This window comes from Ceratotherium simum, chromosome 5 (genome assembly GCF_057802395.1).
Source record: "Ceratotherium simum simum isolate JZ-2026a chromosome 5, ASM5780239v1, whole genome shotgun sequence".
In the NCBI taxonomy this organism is placed as follows: domain Eukaryota; kingdom Metazoa; phylum Chordata; class Mammalia; order Perissodactyla; family Rhinocerotidae; genus Ceratotherium; species Ceratotherium simum.
The window spans coordinates 63,936,631-63,962,646 of record NC_141904.1 but is presented as its reverse complement, the minus strand read 5'-3'; the positions used below and the strand labels follow the sequence as shown (position 1 = coordinate 63,962,646).

Sequence of the window (26,016 nt, the reverse complement as noted above, 5' to 3'; positions counted from 1 at the left end):
TGATATCTTCAAATACTGAAAGATCTATAAAACATCAAAACCAGTTGTCATTTGCCCAGAAGAATTTAGACATGTGAAAGGGAAGTATCTGGGCTCTTAGCAAAGGTGCCAACGATTTTCAGATAACGTCCTTGCTGTCACGGGGTCTCTTCAAAGTTTGATGGGACAGCAATTTCATGTTTTAATGGGATGAATATTTGCATTTAGATGACATGTGTGTTGGGTGTTCAATTGTTGCTGCACTAAGGCTGGTCCTAAAGTCTTTTCTATGTCTCCCCATCCATCACTCCACTCCAGTGAATCTGCCTCCCCCACCCTCCGGGACATATGGCAACGTCTGGAGACATTTTTGGTTGTCACAACTAGGAGAAGTGGGATGCTGCTGGCATCTAGTGGGTAGAGGCAAGGGATGCTGCTACACCTCCTACAATGCACAGGAAAGTCCCCACAACAGAGAGCTATCCAGCCCAAATGTCAATGGTGCTGAGGTTGAGAAACCCTGCTCTACCCCAACCCGTGTTCTCAGTGTGCCCTTAAAGAGTGGAAGGGAGATGTGGTCCAAATCATTAGGAAATATATTTACTATTGGCATGAAGAGTCCAGATGAGTGTTCAAAATAGTCCTTGACTTTGGGTTTGAGGCATAGGTTCCAACCCATTCAGATCCCAAGTAAGGTGTGGGGAGAGGATGTTTGGGGAGGGCTCCTTCTTCTCTTCAGTTCAACCCTCCTGGTTCCTCAGAAGGCATAATCCCCAACTTCTGGTTCTCAGGGCTACTGCATGAGGCCACATCCTGGCTCTCAGTAGGGGAAAGCCTTCCTTTCTACCCTTTCTCCCTCCTCAGGCCTCTGTCCCTTGGACCATCCACCTCTCTGCCTCCTGAGGGCCACCTCATCTTGGTTTCTGGCTTGGTTCTTGGTCATTTATCTGGCTAGAGTGTCTACACCTTTCATACTGCCAAGATTGACATCTTCATCTTAGCCAGTCTTTGGTGTGTTGTTGTTATTATGCTAAAAGAGTTTTAGTCTTTCTCTAAGACTTGGGTCATGTTGTTCCTATAGCTTTAATATAACCTTAATCTTAACCCCCAACAGATGAGATACGGAGAAGATTAAAAAAAAAAAAAAAAAAAGACTCCACACTTCTGCAAATTCTCAGGTTTATCATGGATTGAAAATCTGCAAATTTACAAGCTAAGATTAGAGGGTTGGAGACAGGAATTTGCACAGATACAAGGACCATGGGGAAGGGAGCCTGCAAGGGAAGTGATGCTAAGGGGACTGGACCAGAATTCCCTCTAGAAAAGCTTCGTAAAATGCAAGAGCCACAGCAAGACATGGCTTCTCTCTGAGACCCCTCTTCCCTGGAGAGTTCTGTGTGCTCTCCTCTGGGCTCCACCCCACCTGAATTTGAGGAGGCCTGGGCCAGATGGGAAAAGAGGACTCCATCACCCCTGGCTGGCGCACGCATTCCCCTGGTGGGGCCTGAAGTGTATCGCTAATGCAAGGAGCCCACATTCTTATTATTTCATTTTGCTTTACTGTAATTTTCAAATTAGAAAAGTAATCCACACTCACGATGAACCAAGCACACAACCTCAAGGCACGGAGAGTCAGGCATAGGAGCCTCCCCACCTCGCTCTTCTCTCCTCTCCCCAGAGACGAGCCTCCTGTACTTCAGAACTCTGGTCTGAAATGGATTAAGGAAGCCAGAGGCGGTCAACGTGTGCGTGACGCTCTTAACAGCTAGTTAAGAGCGCGTGTTCTTTACAGCTTCTTTACAGCTTCATTCAGAGACGTGGAGGTCTCTGAATGAAACCTGACCATATTTGGGCTCAGTTCCATCAGCAAACGCCCATCTCCCACTGCCTCCCCCACATAAATGGCCACTGGGCTGCTTTTGCCCCTGGTATGTGGGGTAAAGTGTCGCAGCACTTGCTTCTCAGACACACGGCTGTGTTTACATTAGTACCGACTGAGGTCGGCGCATGTAAGCGCTAGGTTAGACACTCTCAAATAGCCACAGGTCGGACAGACAGAGCGCTCGGTAGCCATCTGTTCACGCATGAGACGCCCTGGACTAGCCTCCCACTCCTCTGGCCTGGCGTCAATCGAGTCTTCCAGCAACTGAACAGCAACAGCCAAAGAAGGAAGAAACGTGCACAGAGCATTTCCACATCTCGAGCCAGCTGGAAGGGAAGGCCCAGGGATGCTCTGCGTGCCTCTGGCTGGGCCTGTTCCGTCCTGCCTCCAGGACCTCTTCAAGGGGAGCCTCCTTCCTGGAAAAGTTACAGGAGAAGAACACATGTGGCTTAAAGCCACAGCTCAGGAGACACTAGGAAAGAGCCACACTGTGGCTTTTAACAGCGAGTGAGAACTGATGGAAGCTGTGGTCCCTCAGCCCAGAAAAAGCATACCACGCCACATGCTGCACACTGTTTCCAGGGGTTCAGCTAACCCTTCTCAAAAAACCTTTGGTCTCGAAAATCCTTACCCTCTACGCTGATGTTATGTAGCGCTTTCACGGGGGATGGCCAGTTACTTGATGATGTTGCCTAAAAATAACTAAAATTCATTATAATTCAGCTTGATGTTTTAAATAATATATTATGTAAAATAGTTAGGGAGGTTGAATATATTATAAAATCTTATGAATAATCAATTAGGTGTCCCATCACAGAAGGGAGCTGGGACAGCAGTAAGGTAATTGTTCTTTCTCCTTTTCTGTATCGTCTGGGTATTTTTAAATGCTGTTTAACTTTGGTAAAAGGGTTAAATGACAGCATGATTTAGGGAGGGAGACAGAGAGAGTAAAGCAGAAAGGCAACGTTTCAGTCAAGACATAGAGGCAGGAGAGAGAAGAGAGACGGAAATTGAGTGGAGGGCAGAGGGGAAAGCAAACCACATCGAGTGGGCAAGGAAAACTGTCCCCAGGTGCCCTTTGGGCTACGTGTTGGGATTTCACCCTCAACTCAGGCGGGCTCAACTGAACCTGTCTCACTTGGTCGCTTCTCTGATGTGGTCGTTGTAGGTTTGGAAAAGCATGAGTTGTCAGCCAGTGTGGTCGGGCTGTGGATGCTGTAGATGGAACCAGTGACAGCTAGGCACCTCACACTCCTTCTCCCCTTGAAATCCAGAGAAGAGGTTTGAGGCGCCCCCTCCCGCAGTGGGCCGAGGGATGGCGTGGATGCACTAGAGCCCGGAAGGCGTCGTGTTGGGCTGCATGTCTCCCGTGTGCTCTGGGTCTGCCGCTTGAAATGCATAAATGAGCTAATCCAGTGAGACTTTCCGCAGCGTTGTCACGGGGTCAGCATTCGAAGGGGAGGTCAGGGGCCTGTTGTGGGCTGCCCCCAGGCACTGCTGCAGCCTCTCCCCTCAACCCCTCTCTTGTCAGTGCTCAGTGACCTGTGGAAAGGGCTACAAACAGAGGCTCGTCTCCTGCAGCGAGATTTACACCGGGAAGGAGAATTACGAGTACAGCTACCAAACCACGGTTAACTGCCCCGGCACGCAGCCCCCCAGCGTCCACCCCTGCTACCTGAGCGAGTGCCCTGTCTCGGCCACCTGGAGAGTGGGCAACTGGGGGAGTGTGAGTAGACCAGCGAGTTATCAAACGCGAAAGCTTTTGGATCTCACACCCCATCTTAAACACGTCCTGCCTGACCTGCCCTAAGTCATTCTCCTTCCAGGGAGACCCTGGTGAGAAACAGGAGATAGCATCTTGAAAAGGGCTGCTGGGAAAAGAAGGTTCTCTTTTTTTCAAAAAGAGGGTTCTCTTCTTGTTTGGCGGTATCGCCTGGTGGTTAGAGCGTGGGCTCTGAAGCCAGACAGCCTCCATCTAAATCCTGGTTCTGCTACTTCCTGGTTGAACGACCTGGGGCAAGGTGCAAAACTTCTATGTCTCCATTTCCTCATCTGCAAAATGGATGATTGTGAAGATGAAGTGAGTTACTATATAAAAAAGCACTTAGATTATAATTGGAAATTTTAAGTTACATATATTTTACCAAAATTGTTTTTAAAAAGCACCTAGAACTCTGTCTGTCACTTAATAAGACAGAAGAGTTCGCTGTTGCTTCTGTTGTTAAGAAGTCTATCCATTCTAGTCTTTCTGTATTGGGAATACTTCATTGCATTAGGGGTATAATAAGTGAGAATATTTTAAACTAAGACCTTTCTGGAAAATTGCCACAACCCCCTGGCTCCTCATCGCTAGGCTGTCAGTGTTGCAAAGGGATCAGGTGAAGGTAGGAGACCAGTTGAACGTGATTGGGGTTGAATCCTGGCCCCACCATGACCTTGAACAAATTTGTTAACATTTGAGCCCCAATCTCCCCTCTGTAAAAATAGAATAATGGTAGTACCATCTCATAGGGTTATTGTGAAACTTAAATGAGAAAATTGTGTATATATACATATATCTTATGTATATATAAGTATATATACATATATCTTATGTATATATAAGTATATATACATATATCTTATGTATATATAAGTATATATACATATATCTTATGTATATATAAGTATATATACATATATCTTATGTATATATAAGTATATATGTAAGATGGGTGGATGGACAGATGGATAAATGTGTATATATAAAGCTTAGCACAGAGACTGGTCCATAGTAAGTGCTCAGTATATGTCAGCTGTTTGCTTTTAGCAACAGAGGGTCTGAAATGACACCCTGTCCCTGCCATCAGGCTCTGAGGTCCACACCACTAGAAGCCCATGCCTCCCGGGTTCCATAGCTGCATCACCGACTCTGGTCTGCCTTACAGTGCTCAGTGTCTTGTGGCGTTGGAGTGATGCACAGATCTGTGCAATGTTTAACCAACGAGGACCAGCCCAGCCACTTATGCCCCGCTGATCTGAAGCCGGAAGAAAGAAAAACCTGCCACAATATCTATAACTGTAAGTTGGCCAACTGAAACCATCTTTCTGGAGCATGAAGAATAGGGTTTCTTTGTTCGTTTGTTTGCCTGCCCCTTTTAGAAATAGAGAATTTATAAGATAAGTTCTGGGAATGTAATGTACAACATGATGACTATAGTTAACACTGCTGTACTGTATGGTATATTTGAAAGTTGCTAAGAGAATAGATCCTAAAAGTTCTCATCACAAGGAAAATAACGTTTTTTTGTATCTATACAAGGTGATGGATGTTAACCAAACTTATTGTGGTAATCATTTCACAACATATGTAAGTCAAGTCATTATGCTGCACACCTTAAACTTTTACAGTGCTGTATCTCACTTACTTCTCAATAAAACTGAAAGAAAAATAAATAAAGCAAACATTTACCAACCAAAAAAAAGAAAGAATTTATTTAAGAAATTGTCCCCTTCACTAAAATGTTTTAGCATGAACAGTATAATTCATTTCATAGGCAGGCAATGCACATCTTGGAGCATCCTCTCCACTTCTGCACTTCATGTTTTCTAGGTGAGTTACCCCAGAACTGCAAGGAGGTAAAAAGACTGAAAGGTGTCAGTGAAGATGGTGAATATTTCCTGATCATCAAAGGAAAGCTCCTGAAGGTGAACGTCGGATATCAGTCATTATTTCTAGAATGTTTTTAGAGTGAATGGCCCTGGCTCTCATCATCATTTCTCTGAGCTGCTCTCCATAGGTTATTTCTGGTCTGTCTTTCAGGTATTCTGTGCAGGGATGCACTCTGACCACCCCAAAGAGTACGTGACACTGGTCCATGGTGACTCTGAGAATTTCTCTGAGGTTTACGGGCACAGGTAGGAGAGCCCAGGCTCAGAAGAGCCCAGACCCTTGGCGATCCCTGGAAATACCTTCCCATCCTTACCAGAACATTCTCTCTGTAACGCAGGCTGCACAACCCAACCGAATGTCCCTACAACGGGAGCCGACGCGATGACTGCCAATGTCGGAAGGACTACACAGCAGCTGGGTTTTCCAGCTTCCAGAAGATCAGAATAGACCTGACCACCATGCAGATCATAAGTAAGTTCAGTGGGATGTCATGTGGGCCCGTGTTCATTCATCTCCCCATTCAGTCAGCAGACACTGGCCAGGGGCGAAGCACTGAGAATGCAAGGAGGAACAAGACACAGCTTTTGTCCAGTGATGACCATCCTGGTCTGTGCTGCCGAGGGCGAGGTTTGCTCCTTTTTGTTCCCTGCTTTACCCTCAGTGCCTGGAAAGTGCCTAGCACAGGGCGGGGCTCCATCAGATTTGTGAGAATGAATGAATGGGGTAGATGGAGGCCACTTAAGGGGCACACTGCAGTGTGGGGAGTCAGGGCAGCATCCCCAAAAATATGACATCGAAACTGAGACATTAAGGGTTAAGTAGGAGTTAGCCAGGCCCGGGGTATCAGTGTCAGGGCAGCAGGGGTGTTTGCAAAAGTTTTTAAAGGAGAAGAAAGAACAGACACAAACCCCAAAGCTAAGAGATTCATGTGGGAGCCTTTGCCCGCACCCGCCTCCCATGTGCACAGTGTACACACAGACACGGGCATAAAACTGTTTTATCTGATTGCCAATGTACAGAAGAAAAATGGAGCACAGAATTACCTTTTCTTAAACCAGCCTGCGCGTGGGCTGATTTCATAGTCTGGCCAACGCTGCATTTTTGTTAGGGACATTAATCATGGGAGTGGTTAAAGACAGCTCAAATATCCAAACACGTTCCCTTGAATGGAGGAAAACAGAAATAATGAATAATTAATTTTTCCTCATTAACATTGTTCCAGTAATATTGGGTCGCTTTCTTCTGGAGGTAGATTAAACTTGACTGGTACCAAGATATTTTTAATTGCCGTCAGCTAGACTGATTAGGTCTAAAGGCAGAGGGTCTGCGGTTTCTCTGCTTAGAAAACACCCCAGCTAAGACTTTGGGCTTTTCTGCATGGTGAAGCGGGCAAGGGCCCCTTTCCTTGCAGCACTGGGGACTCAGGTTTCCCTCCCACCAAACTGTGTTAAGTGCGGAAGGATTAAGGCCTTCTTCTGCTGTGCCCGAAAGACCAGGCAGAAAGGTGGAGAGATGCTCCCAGCCTCCAGGTCCCTCAGCGATGCCTTTGCGGGTTTCCCCATTCGACTCCTCCTGATCTGCCTTCCCCGTTTGCAGAGCTGGTCTCAGGAGCTACAAGAGGGTTAAAAACACAAGCATCATTTTGTTCGCTTTTTTTAAAGCTGCAAGTTAGCCCCAAACTTGAGAAACTGCCATTAATACTTTCAAGATGTGGGTTCCGCCTGCTCCACATTTTGGCAGTAATCGTGCCTGGGCCACGGGAGGACAAGGAAGCCTCGGGGAAGAGCTCCTACGTAGCAGGCAGTGCCTTTCTGGCTTATTTCCCGGTCCTGAAGCCTGGGAGGCAGGATACAAAGACTCAGAGTCATCCAATCGCACTACAGTGACGCGAGGAGATTCACATATTTACTTCTAGGGGAATCGATTCCAAAGCCCTCTTGGGCTTCGGTACTCTGAGGAGACAGTCGGTGCTGATAACCCAGGGAACGGTGCCCTCGGGACCACAAATGTAATGGGGAAAAGCAAGTGCACACCTGGATCCATTTGCTCACTAATCGTCCTTCGGGTTGGTTTTTTTCTCTCCCATTCCCTCTTACTACTTCTCTCACTCTTCTGTCTCCTTGTTACTATCCTGTCCCTTCCCTACCTCTTTTTCCTGCTCTCACCCTTCCTCTCCTTTTAACCCTTCCTCCCAAACCCCACAGCCACTGACTTACAGTTTGCGAGGACAAGCGAAGGGCATCCTGTCCCTTTTGCCACAGCTGGGGACTGCTACAGTGCCGCCAAGTGCCCGCAGGTACGTGCCTGGGGCCGTCCACCTTACAGGGATCCCCAGCCCACCCTGCCCCCCGGGGACCCTCACCGCAGCTGTTCCTGGGAACGTAGTTAGAACAGCTGCTCTGGAAGGGAGCTGGCCATCTGCATCAAGAGCCTCACAACTGCTCACAGCTTCTAATCTAGTAATTCCACTCCGAAGAGTGTGTTCTAAGGAAATGATCATAGCTACAGGCCAAACTTCTGCTCAGCCAAATGCATCTATTATAATGGAAAATGTTTAGAAACAAATTTGATGTTGGATGGCAAGGGCTGGGCTAGACAAATCACAGTGGTTAATAAAATGAACCTTATGCAGTCGGTGGAGTGCTGGTAGATGTTTAATGACTGGCTCTCCATGGGGAAAAAGAAAGCAGTGCTTTGTAGCCTTTGCCGATTTCTGTGGTGTAAATCTTCTCCCCATGACTGGTTTCAAGCTGTCAACATCATGTCACTAAAGAGATGCACACAACTGACTCAGAAATCAGTCCAAGTGGGCTCCAACATACCACTGTCAGCCATGAAAAATTCTGGATATTGCATGATATCGAAAAACTGTCACCCCTGCTTCAGATGTATAAAACGTGCAGCGTTCAGACCAAGAAGTGCAAATTTATCACTTACTGGATTCGCACTTCAGCAGAGCAGCTGAATGGCCATCCTACCGCCCATTCTGTGGTTCCACACTTTCTTGCCTCTTTAGAGGTGTGGGAAATTTTAACTTGCCTTTTGACACTTGCTGTAATAATCGGCCGGGGCAATTTTTGCAAAGCAGGCATCAGTCTTTGCAAGAAGCTTCTGCAATGAGAAGGCAAGACAAACAATGAATTAGGTGATTCTGAACAGGAGAATTTGGCGCCGGTTTTTCTCTGGTTTGCATGAGGTCTTCACAAAGCTGCTGTTAAACGCTGTGTCAGGAATTTCCCACTTTGCCTGGGCGCCTTCAAAACTCTAGGGATGGGGACTGGGTGATGCATCCAGAATCCCAGGCACTGTCTCCCCAGGATGGATTTATGCCCAACCGCAGAGACCATCCGAAGACAAACATCTGAATTTTCTTTTAACGAAGTGTTTTCTCAGCCCCAAGCTTTAGAAAGCATTGCTAAACATTGCAGAGAAGTGAAAAGGAAGCTCTCAGGGGAGAAAGAAAATAAACAAAGGATGATAAGGGTAAAAAGGGCCTTTCCTCCATTCCCCAGGAATTGAAAACTTTTGAAATCCAGTTTCTTTTAAGCAAATGATGGCCTTCAAATGCCCCATTGGCAAGCTTGGCATTTTCACAACTAATAGATTGGCCCCGTTCTGCCTTTTTCAAATGTCTCAGGATTTTCTTGTTTCTATATGTGTATCTTGGGGGAAGCTTAAGTAAGTGAAAAGTAATTTGCATTCATTTATTTTAATAATTCAGAGACAAATGAACGATTGGTTTGCTAAATCCTGACACTGAAGCAATTGGTAAATGAGAAAACCCGAAGCCAGTGAGAGGCTAATTTGTATTTTCTTTCTAGTCCATTCTTCAAACCATATTGGATACTTTTAGAATTCAGTTCGTTAGATGGTTATTGAGCACCAACTGTATTGATGAGAGACATGAGTTTTTCAGATCAGTTTCCCAGGAGAAGGTCTGTAGAAAGCATGGCTGTGCGAGCGACTTCGGAGTGGATGGCTCTTCCTTTGCCCTATGATTGCACAGAATCAAAGCAGAGGGATGCTCTGGTTGAGAATCTGTTTCTTCCTCCTCATGCATTGCTGTCGCTTTTGGGATTTATTTATCACTAACGGTGGGTTCTCCAAGAGCCCTCAACTCAAGATGTAGCCAGAGTGTATTTTTTTATCCTGGTCATAGTGGATGCCACATTATCGTTATTGACGCTGGTATGAGTAGTGTTTATTGAGTGTTTACTATGCTTTAGGCTCGGTGCTCAGCATCTCTAAGTCAGTGTAGCATTTGGTCCCCACAGCATCCTCTGAGAATGCTCCCTTTTTACAGATGAGGAGACTGGGGTGTGGAGAGGTTGAGTAACTTGCTGAAACCCACACAGCTGGTTCTCAGTAGGACCAGAATTGATCCCAAGTGTGTCTGAGTCCAAATCCATGATGGCAGACATGTCTGGCTGATCCTGGTTCCAGGCAGGATTTCTGCAGCCTTCACTCTTGTCCAGACAAAAAACAAACCTCTCTGTCTAAGGCACATCTTTCACCAACCTTTCCGGATCATCCTGTGTATGCAGGACTCTTAATTACTTTTAAGTCAGCAACAGCAGGTAGTAGCTAAAATTCTCATGCCCTTTGGACCCTGAAGATAAGACCTGTAGGGGCAGAGATGTCTCCCACTGGAGCTAGAAAGGACATGAGATCTTCACTGCTCTGGCAGCACTCAACTTCTGGAATGCTAATTATCAGCTAGGACGCTTGCTGAAAATGCTGATCCCTGGACCAGAGAAAGCAGAAAGAGAATGAGGAGGAAGACCTCCTGTTCCATTCAGGTTTATCACCCACTCTGAGAGGGCAGATCTAGCTGGATCTAAGTGTTGAGCATGCTCAGACACTGGACACCCAGATGAGCTGGGGGCATTCTCAGGCTAGAAGCCGGGTCAGCAGCCTGGACCTTCTAAGACTTGGATGTGAAGCAGGTCAAGTCTCCCTTCTCCTGCTGTGCAGGTGGGACGTGCAGTCTATGTGGGAAGCAGGATGGGAAGGGAAAAGAGAGAGGAGTCCTTGGCAAAGGTGTGGTCTGGGCATTATGAACAGTGTGGCTGCCCACCTCAGGGCAGGAATGATGGTCAGATAAGAAGATGGCCAGGTGGGATGATGCAGCACAGAAGCCAGTGTCGGAGGAGGCCAGCTAAGGAGGGCTCTGAGCCACCAGTGCAGCCACAGTCACAGGACACCTGGGTATTGAGGCCACTCAACATAAGAACCACTAACATCTCTAGAGTGCTGTCATAAAATAATTTTCAAAAATATTTTTTAAATATCAGCTAGTCTCTTACAGTTAGTGAATTAGGTGCATTATACCTTCTGTCTAATCCCCTTCTATTCACAGGTTAGGTCTTACTAACCCATTTTAGAGATGGGCTCAGGAAGGTTAAGCCACTTGCCTGAGGTCACACTAAAAGTAGAGGAGTTGGGATTCTAGGTTAAACCCATCCTCCACGCCAGGGTTTCCAAGTACAGCACTGCTGATGTTTGGGGCTGGATAATTCTCTGTTGTGGGGGACTATGCTGTGCACTGTAGGATATTTAGCAGTATCTCTGGTCTCTACCCAGCAAATGCTAATAGCACACACACACCTGCCAGCTGTGACAACCAAAAATGTCTCCAGATATTGCCAAATTGCCCCTCGGGGGAAAATCGTCCCCTGTTGACAGCCACTGACTTAGACCAGACTAAATCCTCCCATCACTTCTATAAATAGGAATCCTCTTTGTCCCCATTTTACAGATGTGGAATCTAAGGCTCCACAAGGGTTTATAAACTCTTGTTAGTAAACATTTATGGAACTGACACGGACCTGCAATTTACACCTAGTCCTGGAAGTCTTAATGGAAGAGCTAGGATAAAAATATTCCTGAAGAATCTATCAGGTGCCTAGTCATACATGACAAACCGTAATTGAAATAAAAAAAAACAAAGCAATACTAAGTCTGTCCCCTCAATAAGCTTACTGTTACATTGGAGAGATAAAAGGAACACTTACAAAACAATTAGAAAATGCAGGACTGATATCAGTATTTTTGAGTGTTTACCAGGTAACAGCCATACACTACATGGGTAATTCCATTCAGTCCTCACTACACTACTCTGAGGGAGGTACTGTTATTACTTCCCATTTTACAGATGGAGAAACTGAGGTTCTGAGAGGCTAAACAAATCTGTCCAGGGGACTGGCCCGGTGGCGTAGCAGTTAAGTTAGAGTTCTCTGCTTTAGTGGCCGAGGGTTGGCAGGTTCGGATCCTGGGTGTGGACCTTTGCACCACTTATCAAGCCATGCTGTCGCAGCATCCCATAGAAAGTAGAGGAAGATGGGCACGGATGTTAGCCCAGAGCCAATCTTTCTCAGCAAAAAGAGGAGGATTGGCAATGGATGTTAGCTCAGGGCTAATCTTCCTCACAAAAAAAAAAGAAAAGAAAGAAAGAAAAATAAGTCTGTCCAGGATCTAATCATGGTTGAAAGAGCTGAATTTACCCTAAGTCTGATTGGCTATGAGGCTCCCACCCCATCGCTCTCCAACTTGCTTTGTTAGAAACTGTTTTGACAAAGTACTGGATTGTAAGGTTCAGAGAGGAAGCATTCACCGTAAGCGTGTTCGTGCAGAACAGCTTTGATTCTGAAACTGCTCATTGTGGAGTAGGAAACCTCAAGGAACTGTTTCAGAGGCCTGTGGGGAGTCACTTTTGAGAAACAGAGAAGATGGGAAAGCAAGAGGAGCTCTGCTGCACCGCTACGTAGAAATAAATATGGAAACAGCCGAGGCCACGTTTTGAAAGGAATTCTGGAGCCAGTGGGGCGATTCAGGTCCCCTCGGCCTGGAAGAGGCGGCCCGGGTCCCCAGGCTGTCTAGAGCAGGCCACGCGCGCCCTCTGCTGGCCGAGCCGGAGAACGCGCCTCTCCTTTGAAGTTCCCGCCCCGCTGTGCTCAGTACGCGGAGTGCTCATCACCGCGGGGAGCTGAAGCCCAGGAAGCTTTGGCAGCGAGATCTTGTTAGAAAAATTACACTGTGGCATTTTGTACCTGAAGGAATCTGATAATTGTGAGCAACATCAGGATTGCTGTTTTAGGGAGGCAGAATGGCGGTGGTGGAAAGCGAGAACTTGGAAGTCAGGAAAAAGTGAGTCGGACCCTCACTGTATCTTGGAGAAGTTCATCACCTCCCCTGGGCCTCAGTTTCCCTATTTGTAAAGAAAACCCCCTTCTTGCGAGGATGAATCAGATGATGCATGTACATTGCCTGGCCCAGAACAACCCTCCCTCCTCCCCCCCCAGAAAAACCCTCGATAATTAATAGCTATTGTAATTAATTAAAATCTCTTTTCCAAGTTACCTTTTACTATGTGGCCTTTGCTTGGGACGTCACCTGAACTAAAAATATTTTTCATTGGCCGTTTATTCCAGGGTCGTTTTAGCATCAACCTTTACGGAACCGGCCTGTCTTTAACTGACGCTGCCAGATGGGTATCACAAGGGAATTACGCCGTCTCTGACATCAAGAAGTCTCTGGTAAGGTTACCGACTGTTGGGGGATGGGTTTTGTTTTCTCTTCCTCCCTCCCTCAGTGGTGGTGCTGAAGGAACGAATGTGCTTTCCCACTTCCTCAAACCATTTTGTAACGTGTCAGGAAGAAAATTTAGGAAATAAATCGAAGAGGAAGCATGTATAAGTGAGTGAAGTGGAGAGAGGCTTGCTTCCCTTCCGGTAAATTCTTCCCGGAGATGTGCACCTGTGAACCATCCAAGTAATTAGAAGGATGCCTGACCAGGAAGCTAAAAGCAGTTAAGGAGCCTCTAACCGAGTGTGTGGCTCAGACTCCTTGCAATTAGCCAACGTTTGATTCAGTTTTGTGAACTTGGGGACAAGGATGTTGGTTTATTTAAGAAAAATTGAAATACAAACAGGGCTGGAAGAAAGCAATAACTTAGGAGAGTTTCTGGAGAGTTAGAGAAACACGGGTTCTACAATAATCAGTTTTTGATGCTCCAAATTCTTGCTACTAAAGGTGGGGCTCCCATAGATCATCAGACTCCCCTGCGAGTCCCAGAGCTTCTGAGTCGGGATCTGTAGCTGAACAAGGTCCCCAGGTGGTTCAGAAGTGCAGTACAGCCTGAGAAGCACGGGCTGTGGACTGTTTCTCAGCCTGGGTGTAATTAGAATCACCTGGGAAAGTTTAAAATGCATGTGCCCAGGCCCCAGCCAGATTCACTGAATGGGAATCGCTGACGCAGGAGTAGAATTTGAAATTCCCCAGGTGATTCTAGTGCATAGCCAGGGCGGAAACCACTGCCCTTCACAGCCTTCCCTCAGAAGTTCTGAGAATGTGAGGCAGGAACCTGAGCCACAGACAAATGGGAGACTTACAGAGTATGGCCTGTGACCCCAGTCCATTTCCACCATGACTTCTGCCTCAGGGGCCCCTCAGAAACATGAGTAGGAGAGGAAAAAGAAGAGAAATGGGAAGTGTGGTATTATTCCAAAGTAGGGTTGCCAGGCAACATACAGGATGCCCAGTTAAATTTGAATTTCAAATAAACAAGGAACTTTTTTTTTTTTCCCCTATCAGCATGTCTTCAACATTGCATGGGACATACTTGTTCTAAAAAAAAATTTGTTGTTTATCTGAAATTCACATCTGGGCAATAGTTCTATATTTTTATTGGCTAAATCTGGCAACCATATCAAAATCAGACTATAAATAAGAAACTCAACCTGCTTCCCTCTGGGAAGGGAAGAAACATCCAATTGTGACTTCCCAGAAAAATCTCAGTTTCCTGATCCGTTTTTTTAGCTGCCAGGGTTAAATTTGCATCTGTGAATAAAACTATCTCACTCCCTTTTTTCTTTATCTAAGCAAATCAACTACCTCAAATCTGGTTAACTAAATGGCCATATCAATTGCTCATAAATTAACCACTAAATATTTTTCTCTGCACTGAAAGGAATAAAGATAGCTGAGAGACAGCACAATTGCTTTAGAACGTGTGCTTCAGAATGTGCCCTGAAATTATGATGTCCTTCCCTACTCCTACCCTTCAGGGTCCATATATTTTGTTTCAATGACCCAGAGGAACAAAAAAATTAACTGCCTAAATCATCGCACATGAAGCATGATTATGTAGGAAAGCATGATTATGTAGGAAACCATCTATGTAAACTGTGTAACATAAGTTTCAATTCTGTTAGCCAGTGTCAATATTGCAGTTTCATCCAGAAACTAAAAATAATTACAGCCGGGAGCGCCACCTTGTGGAGACAATGATCACTGCCCTGCCAAGACGGGCTGGCCGGCTGTTCCCCAAGCCTGTGCTGGAGGGAGTTGGTTCCACAATTGCCTGTCAGCAGTTTTTTGGTTTAACCTTAGTGTTCCATGACAGCTCAGAGAGCGTGAGCTCAAAACTAATCTCAAGGATCTGTCGAGCACCTTATGAATCCCCGGGAGCCGGGACTGAGCAATTTCTAGCTCCTGGCAGTCCCAAGAGATGCTGCTCTGTGTGCCTGACCTGCTGTGTGGTCCACAGAGCAGCATCCCCTAGGGATGCTCCATGACAATAGGCCTCCTCGGCCAAAGACACTTGGAAAAAATTGTGTATTTTATTTCCTTCTTGAAGAGACACGGTAAGCATTAGTGAATTAGAGGTTGGAATCAAGAATACAGGAAGGAAACCTGTGTGACTTTATTCAAGCCAGCGTTCCCCTCAATCAGTGGTTTCCAAACTTGAACGAGCGTCGGTGCTACCTCCAGGACTTGCTCAGACACAGCCAGCCTGGGAAGGCCCGACGCGTGCATTTCCAGCTGTTCCCAGGGGATGCTGATGCCCCTGGCCTGGGCCACATTTTGACAACCACTGACCTAAGTTAAACCAACCACAGAACCTTCTTTTCAAAGTTACACCTTTTAATTTTCCCAAATAACCAGTGTTCCGTGGAACCAACTTTGGAAATTTGTGCAGTGTCCTGCTGCCGCCATTGCTGACCACCATCTTGCCTCTGAAGAACTGAGACCTGGTCTCCTCTGTGGCCCTCAGATCCTGGCCAGTCATAATCCTCTCCTCTCCAAACAGCCCTGCTTGGATTCAGTCCTCAAATAATCATTCCTCAAATAATCATTCCTCACTTTCCTTCACTTTTCTGCTGGGAGCTACAGAGGGAAAAACAAAGAAAACCTCAATTTTCCAAACCTATTTGGCAATAAAATGTTTTCCCCAAGTGAAACTAAAGGAAAATCGAGTCCTTCAGGGTAAAACTGAATGGCCAATACCATAGAGGGTGGGGATGCTATCTCACCACCAGGAATAACACTGGTAAAAATAAAATGCAGTGTCAGGTTCACTGAAATAGCTGCTATTTATTGGGCAATGTACATGTGTTAAATCCCATTCCTCCAGCTTTCTCATCAGATTCTTGGGAGGGTAAGTTGAGGTAGGTAGAGGGTAAGTGTGTGACATGGCTTGGGTGGTGGAATCAGTCTTCCCAACCACAGCGGGCCCAGCCCTTAGTGCTGAAGACAAAGCCCACGGTGGCTGCATAGTATAGAGGATAAGCACGTGGACTCTTAAGTCGGATCGCCTGAATCTACACTTACTATCTCTGCCATCTTGGGCAAGTTATTTAACTTCTCAGGGGGCCTCGATTTCTTCATCCATGATAGGGATGGTGGCAGCCCTCATCCCATTGGGTTCCTGTGGAGCATAAATGAGACAGGGGATGAAAGCTGTTTGCATGTCACGGGGCAGACAGCAGGCACACAATAAGTATTAGCTGTTAATGTTATAAAGTTTTCATAGCCCTGAGGCTTGCCATAAGTTTCCGAAGTTGGCTGATGAAGGAAGGTGATTCTGAGGGTGATGAAGGAAGCAGGCTTCCTTGAGGTTGGTGGAAGGACCAGCGACTGCGGCCTGAGCCGAGGCTGAGCCTGGACCTGGCTGGCATCCACAGCACCGTGTGGATTTTCTCCACGTGGGCCCCCACCCCACCCAGAAGTGAGGCACGTGGACAGCTCCTTGGCCCAGCAATGGACTTCTAGGCAAATGCTTCAGTTGCACCTGCTTGGCTCAGGGCTAACGAGTTTCAACTCTGCTTGTGCGTGAGGAGCAGGCAGACGGGGACCATATATGGGATCAGAGAGAAAATGCTGAAATTCTGAGCTCCTCTGCCGGTAACATTCTGTGCACCCTCAACTCAGGAATGTGCTCCGGATATGAAAGGGCCCTCCACCCCCTCCGGAAGTCCCTACAGCTCCACACCCCTGTTCTCAGAGCTGCTATCTCGCCCTCTGTCCAGGAGGAGGTTCTGGAACGGCCTTCAGAGCCAGGCAGAGTGAAGGGAGGTCCAGTTCAGGCCAGATGGGAGAAGTCCCACAGGTCTTTTTGCTTTTTGTGTGCCTGGGGAATTTGCAGTTCAGTGGGGCGATAGGGGCTGTGTTTCTAAGGCCTGGCTACCAGGCCAGGGGGCCGACATTCCTTGTGCTGGGGGAAAAGCTGTAAATCAAAGAATTGCTTTGAAATTAAAAATTAATGAAAATTGTGTTACCATAGAGGAGATGGAGTCAGTTCTTATCTTTCAGTTCATTTACAACCAGCGGAGTTAAGGTAACAAGAAATAAATACATACGTGGGTGTGTGTGTTTATCTATGGTGGACTGCCTTCTAACCCACAGTTCACTTATGAAAATCCAAATATCCACCAAGTATAAAAATCATACTATAGACAAGTAAAGTGAAACCACGTTTTATGTGTGTATGTTTTATTCTGTACATTCTTATAGAAATTAGGCAGCATTTATACATATAATCACATATACGTAAGTGTCTCGGGCTATGTTTGGAAACAAAAACATAAATACTATATTTTATGGACAATTTCACCACCAGCACACGCCAAAGAGATGTAAATAGACACACTTCAGTCAAAGTTGTACTTTGACTGCCAATCTTTGACCAGCCAATCTCGCTGGTCATACTGTCCAAGAACGGCAAAGAAACTGGTGAAAAGTATGAGATATACACTAATCTTAATGGAACAGAGTCATTCATTGTAATTATATGTAATAGCTGAAACTGGGCTAACAAAATATTCATTGAAAAGAGATTTTTATAGGACCTACTTTAATGAAGAAATAAAAATGATTTACAATTAGTGTTTCATTATATGTGAGTGGGTGCTTCTAAGAGGCTGGAAAACGTCCCTTTTTCTCTAAAATAAGCAATGTTTCCATGGCAATAATGTTTATGCTCTTCATTTTCTCAGTATTTTTTTTATTGTATAGTAAAAATAAGTTTTAGCTCAGGCTTTATCTAAATCACATTAACAGACTGAGGAAATAACAGGAGCGTTGCAAAGCCAGTATTAGAAATTTTGTAATTACTCAGACTTTCCCTCATCTCCATGAGAACAGGCTATGATGGAGAGCCACACAAAAAAAATACCTTTATGATAATGATAACTAATATTTATTGAGCACATTCATTAGGCCAATTAGTACATTACTGCTAAGCGCTTTTCATGCGTCCTTTCATTTACAGCAAGCCTGCGAGGGGAGACTAATATTATCCCCATTTTACAGATGCACCAGGAAACTGAGGCTTAAAGAGGTTACTTACAGATGCGGTACAAGCCTGGGGCAGTGTGACTCAGATTGTCTCCACTGCTGGCTCAGGAGAGAGTTTGGGTACAGCGTGAGCTTTGGTGACACAGAAGACAGTTACGGCATGTTGGCATCCTTAAGGCTGCCTGACCAATACTTGAGCCCTGGATGAAGGTTCCTGGCTAGAAGGTTGGTCTGGCATCAAATCCAGTTGGTGGAGTCAGACTAGCTCCAGAACTAACATGGGCCCCTAAAACCAGGACCAAGTAAAGTGATAGAAATCATTCCCCCAGCTCAATCTCACTCATAATCAAGGGCATGCAAATGGAAAGAAAAAAAGAAGAAACTCTTTTGTTCTTTTTATTTGTTAAATTGGCAAAGTTTTTCTTTTTCTTTTTTTTTTAAATGAGATTATCCTTTATTTGCAAGAGACTTTCGTAGTTTAGCTATATGAACCAAATCTTCAAGCCCTTTGACCCAGTTCTGGGAATGTAGCCCAAAGATATTCCCAGTAGTGGTAAATGTGAAACATCTAAGATGCCCAACATTGTGCGGGAGCGGAGGGGTTGGGGGTGGCTAATAGGACACGATAAATTTACACAATGGGATACGATGCCACAATTAAACAAGGACTTTTTCACAGCATGGTAAAGCTTTAAGGGAACTAACTAGCAGGGCCATCTGAATTGCAGTTCAAAAAGAAGAGTGCACTTCAGCCTCATTCATTCATTCATTTAACAAGTGTGTATTCAGTACCACTATGAGACATACACTGTGCTAGATTCTGGATACTCTTAGATTTTGACAAGACATTGATCTTGCCATCGTGGGGCTTACATTCTAGCGGGAAGACAGACATTAAAGAAGAAATTACCCAATTTTACACGGTGCTATGCTGCAGGTAACTGGATCAGGAAGGTTTCTCAGAGGAAGTGTCCTCTGGGCTGGGTTCTGCAGAATTTACCAGTCAAAGGTTGGGGTGGTCTAGTGCACACAGAGAAGGAGAGGGAGAGGGAAGAGAGTTCCAGTTAGAGGGAATGGCATGTGCAAAGGCCCTGTGTCATAGGGGCATGTCAGAACAACAACCCAAAGAAATGCAGAGGGGTGGGGATAGAGGGAAAGGATGGTGCAAGATGAGTCTGTAGAGGCAGGCAGGGACAGACTGCGCAAGGCTTCGGACAAGGGGCAAGCAAACTTTTCCTGTAAAGGACCAGATAATAAATATTTTAGACTTTGCTAATCAGCAGGCGAACATCACTGGTATTATAGATGTATTTATATGACAAGAGAGAAAACAAATTTGCACAAAATTATTATTGATTAAATTCGAAATACGATAATGATAATTGAGTACAATTTTTTGTAACACAGATCTACCAGTGAGGAGAATGGAATATTGCTAGAGGATAACATTTTGCTTAATTAGTGTTCTTCTCTATTATCAAAACTGATTATAAATGTTTACCTGTTAATGCTGATCTGAAATGAGATTTTCTCTATTTCATCTCTATAAATGTCTTCTTACACGGATAGGTATTGCAAACACTAATTTCGTCTACAACCATATAATTTTCATATTCCTGCTTTGGCAAGCATTGATAGCATTCTGTTGGATTTTTCTCCTGATATTTGCCTTTTAGCATGTCATTACATCATAGATTAATCACTTGCAATTGAAGGTGATATGGAAGCTTCTCAATTGCCTCATTAAATGGATTTTGAAATATGAAAATTTCCTTTGTGTTTACAACTAAGACTAAAGAAGGCTGCCAGAACTGCAGTTCAAGCTTGGAAAATGTATCCACTATAAATTTATGTGGAATGGAGATGTAACTGCTTATTTTAATTTTTAACAGCATGGGCAGTATGTAAAGTGGCTTAGTACTTACGATTCAAACAATGTTAATTGTTATTGAAATGACTTGACTACAGTACAAGTCGTGCCTATAAGTGCAGTTTTGCCCTGTAATTTTAGGTTCAATTCATTAAGAAACATTATCAAGTCCATAGCAAAAGCTAATGTCCAGCGCCATTGAATGTTCAATTACAGGGATCGCGAGCAGTCCTTCTTGTTCAGAAAAATTTTATTCCTGGCTCTCTGCTCAAAATTCACCGTAAAACTTTGCCACTGCTAAGTCATCAAACTGCTGTGTGGTAGGATAAGTCAGGGTGTTCAGCTTCTAGTTCTGACAAGACATTTTCAAAACCGATGATGGTTAAGTTCAGGGTAGCGAAAGTGTCGTCATTGACGCTGCTGGTTCTGTAACACCTGATAGATTCGAGTATTTTCCACAAAGTACCTACTGATGAATAATACGATGCATAATCATAGGCTTTACACATCTTACATTTTCACAAGCTTGGTAAATTTGGCCAACTAAGGCTTTTTCTGCCCCACATACGTTGTTTACCGGTATCATTTGTCACCACATCTTAGCAGATTCCACGTCATTTGTCGGGCACTAGTGTTTTCTCAACCTCTTTGAAAAATTCTCACCTGTAGTTGTTCCACACAGACTATGCATAAAGGCTAATTCTTTAGTCACTTCAGACTTGGTATTATCTCCTCTAATAAGCAACTGGACACAGTATCAGTCATATTGGTCAACTCATCAAGAACCAAAGAAAACCACTCAGAATGATTTCCTTGTTTTTTAATTGATTATTGATGTTGCTCCCAGTGTCATTAATTTTTCAAACAACTGTTCTTGACAAAAAGGATAATAGTCTTAAACAAGTTTATCTTCTCTGGACACGTTTCTTCAGCTGTTACAATGAAACAGTATTTCACTAACTAACCACAGATAAACTGTCTTGCTTGCTTGGCTAACAAATGAACCACTTGGAAACTGACTTACTCATTTTCATTTTTTATTTTTGTGACAAAATCATGCTATGGTGAGATAGTCCGTTTTTAATTTTTTTAATTTCTGACCATGGCTTTCCTGTGAATTGGGAATATTGTGATGATGCTGAGTTTGGTAATGTTGGTGTGTATTGTATTCTTTCTGCACAGCTATAGTGCCATTGCATGGTAAACACAATGCTTTGCCATCTAAATTTGATAACAGAATAATGCACACGCCTCTGTGCCTAAAAAGTACAACATTCAAAGTCCACTTTTCTCTTCTTGTTTCTTTTTTTTTTTAATTTTTTGTTTATTGTAGTAACATTGGTTTATAACATTGTAAAAATTTCAGGTGTACATCATCGTACTTCTATTTCTGCATAGATTATCTCTTCTTGTTTTGCCATGATGGTATACACTGGTAATAAAAAAATAAATAAAATGTTTTGATATAGTAGTACTCAAAACACTGTCAGGTTAAAGCTGTATTGCCGTGATTTGTGGTGTGCTGAGGAGCAGTGTGAAGCAGTGAGAGTTGTCCCAACTTCCCAACCCTAACATTGCAGCATGAAAGCAGTCATAGACATCAGGTAGAAGAACGAGGCTGTGTTCCAATAAAACTTGACTGATTGATGCTGAAATTTGAATTTCACATGATTTTCACATATCAAGAAACATTATTCTTGGTTTGCTTCTTCTTAACCATTTAAAAATGTAAACACTATTCTTGACTTGGGGGTCATAAGAAAACACGGGGCAGGCCGGCTTGGGCCCACAGGCCATAGTTTGTCAACCCTTCTTTAGGTGAGGATGTGGGGCTCCGCTTCTGTTCAGAAGGCCTACCTACTGTGCATGCATGAATGATTTCCCAAAAAGCCGTGCAAGCCCTGGAAAGATTAGCCAAGCAGATAGTCTAAGATCACGCATCTCCTTACAGGATGGCACCCGAGTCATAGGGAAATGCGGTGGTTACTGTGGAAAATGTACTCCATCCTCTGGCACTGGCCTGGAGGTTCGAGTTCTATAGTTAAGGTAAGTAAATTCCGTGTTTCTTTCTCTCTCTCGCTCATTCTGTCTGTAGCCTAATGAGTAGCAAACGTGGGCAGGTCGGTTGCCCCCAGACAGGTGACTGTTCAGCATCTTGAGGCTGACTCAGTACTGCTCTACCCTTTTCTCCCCTGCTCATCTGCCCTCACGTGATTGAGGCCGTCTGTCCTCCCGCCCTGGGCGTGAGGTCCCTAGGCTTCCTGCGTCAGATTCCTCTACAGGGCTTATTAAAAATGCAGCTTACTGGTTCTCCTCTCTAGAGCTGCTGCTTCCTTGGGTCTCTTTTGGATCCGGGAATCTGTATTTTTAATACGGGGAATTCTGATGCAGGTGACTTACAGATCAACCTTTCAGAAGTACTGCCTGAGATTATTAGAATAATAATATTAATAGCATTCACTGAGCCCTGACTGTGTGTCATGCACCATGCTGAACGCTTTGCAGGCATTATTATTTCATTGAATCCTCACGACATAGCCATGAGGTAGGGCTGTTATCCTCTTTTTACAGATGGAACCTGTGGCCAAAACGATTAAGTAGCTTGCTTAAGGTCACGGTGCATTCCCTTGGCAGAACCCAGGAGTGTCCTACACCAAAGCCAGGGCTCTCAATCAATGCACCGTTCCCCACACTGGGACTCACAGTGTGCTCCGAGCACCAGCCTGATCAGCGTCACCTGGGAACTGGTTAGAAATGCAGAATCTTGGGCCTCACCCCAGACCTATGAAATCAGAATCTGCATTTTAACGAATCCATAGGAGAATCATGCATGTCAAAGTTTGACAATCCTGGTCTAACTATGTTATGCCGCCAAGTGCTCTCTCTGCTGGGCAGAGGGCTGAATCGGTCGCTCTTACTTGTCCCAGTGACTTCATCTACAAGGGATGAGCTCAGCCAACTCATGTAACCCTCTCACACTTCCCCCAAGCTTCCAGCAGCACAATACCCTGTAAGGCTCTTCAAGATCCTGACACAGGAGTACCTAGTTGACATTTACATATCAATATTTCAATGTTTAATTAAACATCCATATTCAAAATTATGATCTTAAATTGGAATTATTTTCATTGAAAGAGGCAACAGAAAAAAAAGAAACTTGTCTTAAATAACTGAGATGTCCAAGCAGTGGACGAGCTTCTGGCGTGGCTGGATCCAGAGGCTCAGAGTCATCAGGGCCTTTTCTTTCTTTATCAGTCAGCAATGCTTGCCTCTTTATTGGCTCCATTCTCAGGCAGATCATCTCCCCCACACTGTAGTCCCTGGAGGCTATAGGCTTACATCATCCTTACAGGCCATGGTCCCAAGTGAATGCTCACCTCTAGCATCCATTCTGCACAAGAACTCTGGGTCTGGTTGGGTCACGTAGCCACTTCTGATCCAGGATCACAATATCCAGGAGACAGATCACATACCCACCTAGAATCGGGTGATTGACAGCTTCATTTGGAAGAGAGACGGTTCCTAAAGGACAAGAAGGAGTTTGTTATCAGAAAGGGGGAGATGGGATAGAGGCAGGCAAAGTCAGCGGGTGCCACTGGAAATGCCCATTTTATATTGATTTTATTTATTTTATATCTAGTGAAATAAATTTTGTATTTTATATGTAGTAAAATTTGAGTGAGTACCTATATATCATTTTACATGTACGTATAGAAAAAAGACTAGAATGAAATATACCAATATTTGAAGAGCATTATCTCTGGTAGGGGATGTCAGGCTAGTGATTTGTTATTTTATTCTTTATACTCTCCTGAAATTTCCATGTTTCTTATAGCAAACATGCATTACTTTTAAAATCTAGAAAAAATAATGTGTTTTTAAATTCTGTGTATAAAAATGTATGTTTTATCTATTCTTGACTGATGAAGAGGTCCAAGATTGACATTTCCTGGTTGGTTCGTTTGTTTTCAGGTGCTCTGAAGAGGAAGCCATTATGGGATGGATGAAGGGTAGTAATGCAATACCTCCACCTTAGATTTGGGTGCATGCGTGCGTGTGTGTGGACTTGTACGCTTGTGTTTGTGTGTGTGTGTGTGTGTACATATGCATATACATATATATATGCACACGCACACATATATATATATCTGTATATATATGTGTGCGTGTGCATATATGTGGAATATCCTAATGATGTAAAGTTTAATATTTATGTTTGAAATTATTTATTGTGATGTAATATTTTTGTACGTAAAATGATTCTATTATGACTGCCTTTGCATTATTTTGTCCCTTGCAGTCAGACCACTGCATTTTACGTACTCTACATTATATGTAGTACTATGACAAAAGTGATTCTTCATTATCACGGTACACTATTGTTTACTTTCTCTCTGTAAATGTTTTATTGTTACTTTTTTAAAATCGTAATTTGTTTTTTAAAACAACCTAGCCGCCATCAAGGTGCTACAAGAGTCATATAAGGGTATTTTTGGCATTTCTAGGAAAGTATCTTTAGCCAATAAGTAATTTAGTGATGTCACAGATTGAACCAGCTGTTAATTACGTGAAGTATCTATTCAGTTTCATGTGATCTCTGGGAAAAAAATCGCTGCCTTGGTGCTAATATTGTATGTATTTAAGTGATCGTCAGACTCAGAAATGTAGACACTTTTAATAAAAGAGAGGAACAGGACAATTTCCAATGGACAGAATCACTTGGATAAAATCAAACCAGCTGTTTACCCTTATTTTTGGACATGCCTCTTTTAGAAGAGAGTTGGACTTTGTTCTTGTCATTGTTATTATTATTCATACTTTGCTTCAGTTCATGGTGCCTTGGTCTCTCTGCGGTTAAATGGAGGGACCCCCAAGCAGCTTCATTACCAAGTGACATTGAGAAAGTGAGATCCTCTCAGCATTTTGCCAGGATAGTCTAAAATGGGGTCCAACTTTACCAGTTGCAAGACAGAGGATGCACAGGATGGGAGTGGCCTTCAGCACCCCCAGCACACCTGGAGAAGTTCAGAACCAGGTTCTTAGTCATCAGGATCGACTTTTGCATGAACACATTGTTTGGTGACATGACTTCTCTTCAGGCCACGAGCCTAAGACCCTGCCAGTGTTCATGGCTGCTGCAGTAATTGGTGATTGTGAAGAGAAATGACCTGTGGAGTACAGGATGCCTGAGTCTTTCTGATCTTCCATTAATCCACTCTTTGTTACTTCTTTCCAAGATGGAAGTGCTGAAGCCATGGCATTCTGCCCTTCCAACTCCGTTGAAGGGAAGTCGTCGTCAACGGCCCATGGCAGACGCTCGGTTTGAGTAAACCCTGCCCACTTCCAAAAACCAAAGAGATTAGGAAAAACCTGGCAGTAGTCTCCACCCCCACATAAACTCCAGAGTGCTCCAGGAAAAGTTATACTCAGTGTATGAATAAGTGTTATTCTCCATTATTAATACATTGTGAAAATATACTATGAATAAATACCATGACCACATCCAAGCATCTATGTTCTGTGCGGTTTCTGGGCTCCTGATTCAAGTCGGAATGAAAATGTCTCTAGTTTTTAGGATTGCCGGATTGAAAAGAAATACAGATTTTCTTAATTCCATCCATCACAGTTGCCATTCTAAAGACAGATACAGGATGGGGGCTGTCCCCAAGGTCTGTCTTTTCACCACTCAAATCAGTTGAAGTGGTTTTTCTGAAAATCAGAGACGTAAACCTCTCATCTGCGTGATGAGGAACAAATGAGCAAACAAAGCAGGAGAATTAAGTGAGGTTTGTGGCTTAATTATTACTTTGAGGTTAACTGTGGTTTCTGCTCTATAGACTGGTGGTGTCCAGGGAAATGAGAGCTTCCCAAAGACGTCTAGTGAGCAGCTGATAGTATGTGGCCAGCACACGTGCCCAGCCCTTTACTACCTGTTTTATGTCGTCCTCACAATCACCAAGTAGAGCAGGTAATCGACTTACCGTCATTTTATGGATAAGGAGACAGAGCCTTCGAGATGCAAATAGGCCACAGTTCACAGAGAGAGACTAAGAGGCA

At 44.2% G+C, this 26,016-nt stretch overlaps 1 protein-coding gene across 2 annotated transcripts in view; it reads left to right on the top strand.

Moving 5' to 3' along the window:
* ADAMTS9 (ADAM metallopeptidase with thrombospondin type 1 motif 9) overlaps positions 1-25,461 on the top strand; it is a 164,339-nt gene extending 138,878 nt beyond the window's left edge. For both annotated transcript variants that reach the window (XM_014793538.2, XM_004419896.3), the window contains 9 exons: positions 3,393-3,587; positions 4,789-4,921; positions 5,454-5,548; positions 5,664-5,758; positions 5,851-5,984; positions 7,718-7,809; positions 12,944-13,048; positions 21,911-22,005; positions 23,932-25,461. In XM_014793538.2, coding sequence (XP_014649024.2) covers positions 3,393-3,587; positions 4,789-4,921; positions 5,454-5,548; positions 5,664-5,758; positions 5,851-5,984; positions 7,718-7,809; positions 12,944-13,048; positions 21,911-22,000 — 939 coding nt within the window. In that variant the 3' untranslated portion in view covers positions 22,001-22,005; positions 23,932-25,461. The remainder of the gene's footprint in view (positions 1-3,392; positions 3,588-4,788; positions 4,922-5,453; positions 5,549-5,663; positions 5,759-5,850; positions 5,985-7,717; positions 7,810-12,943; positions 13,049-21,910; positions 22,006-23,931) is intronic.
* Positions 25,462-26,016: the final 555 nt, after the last annotated feature.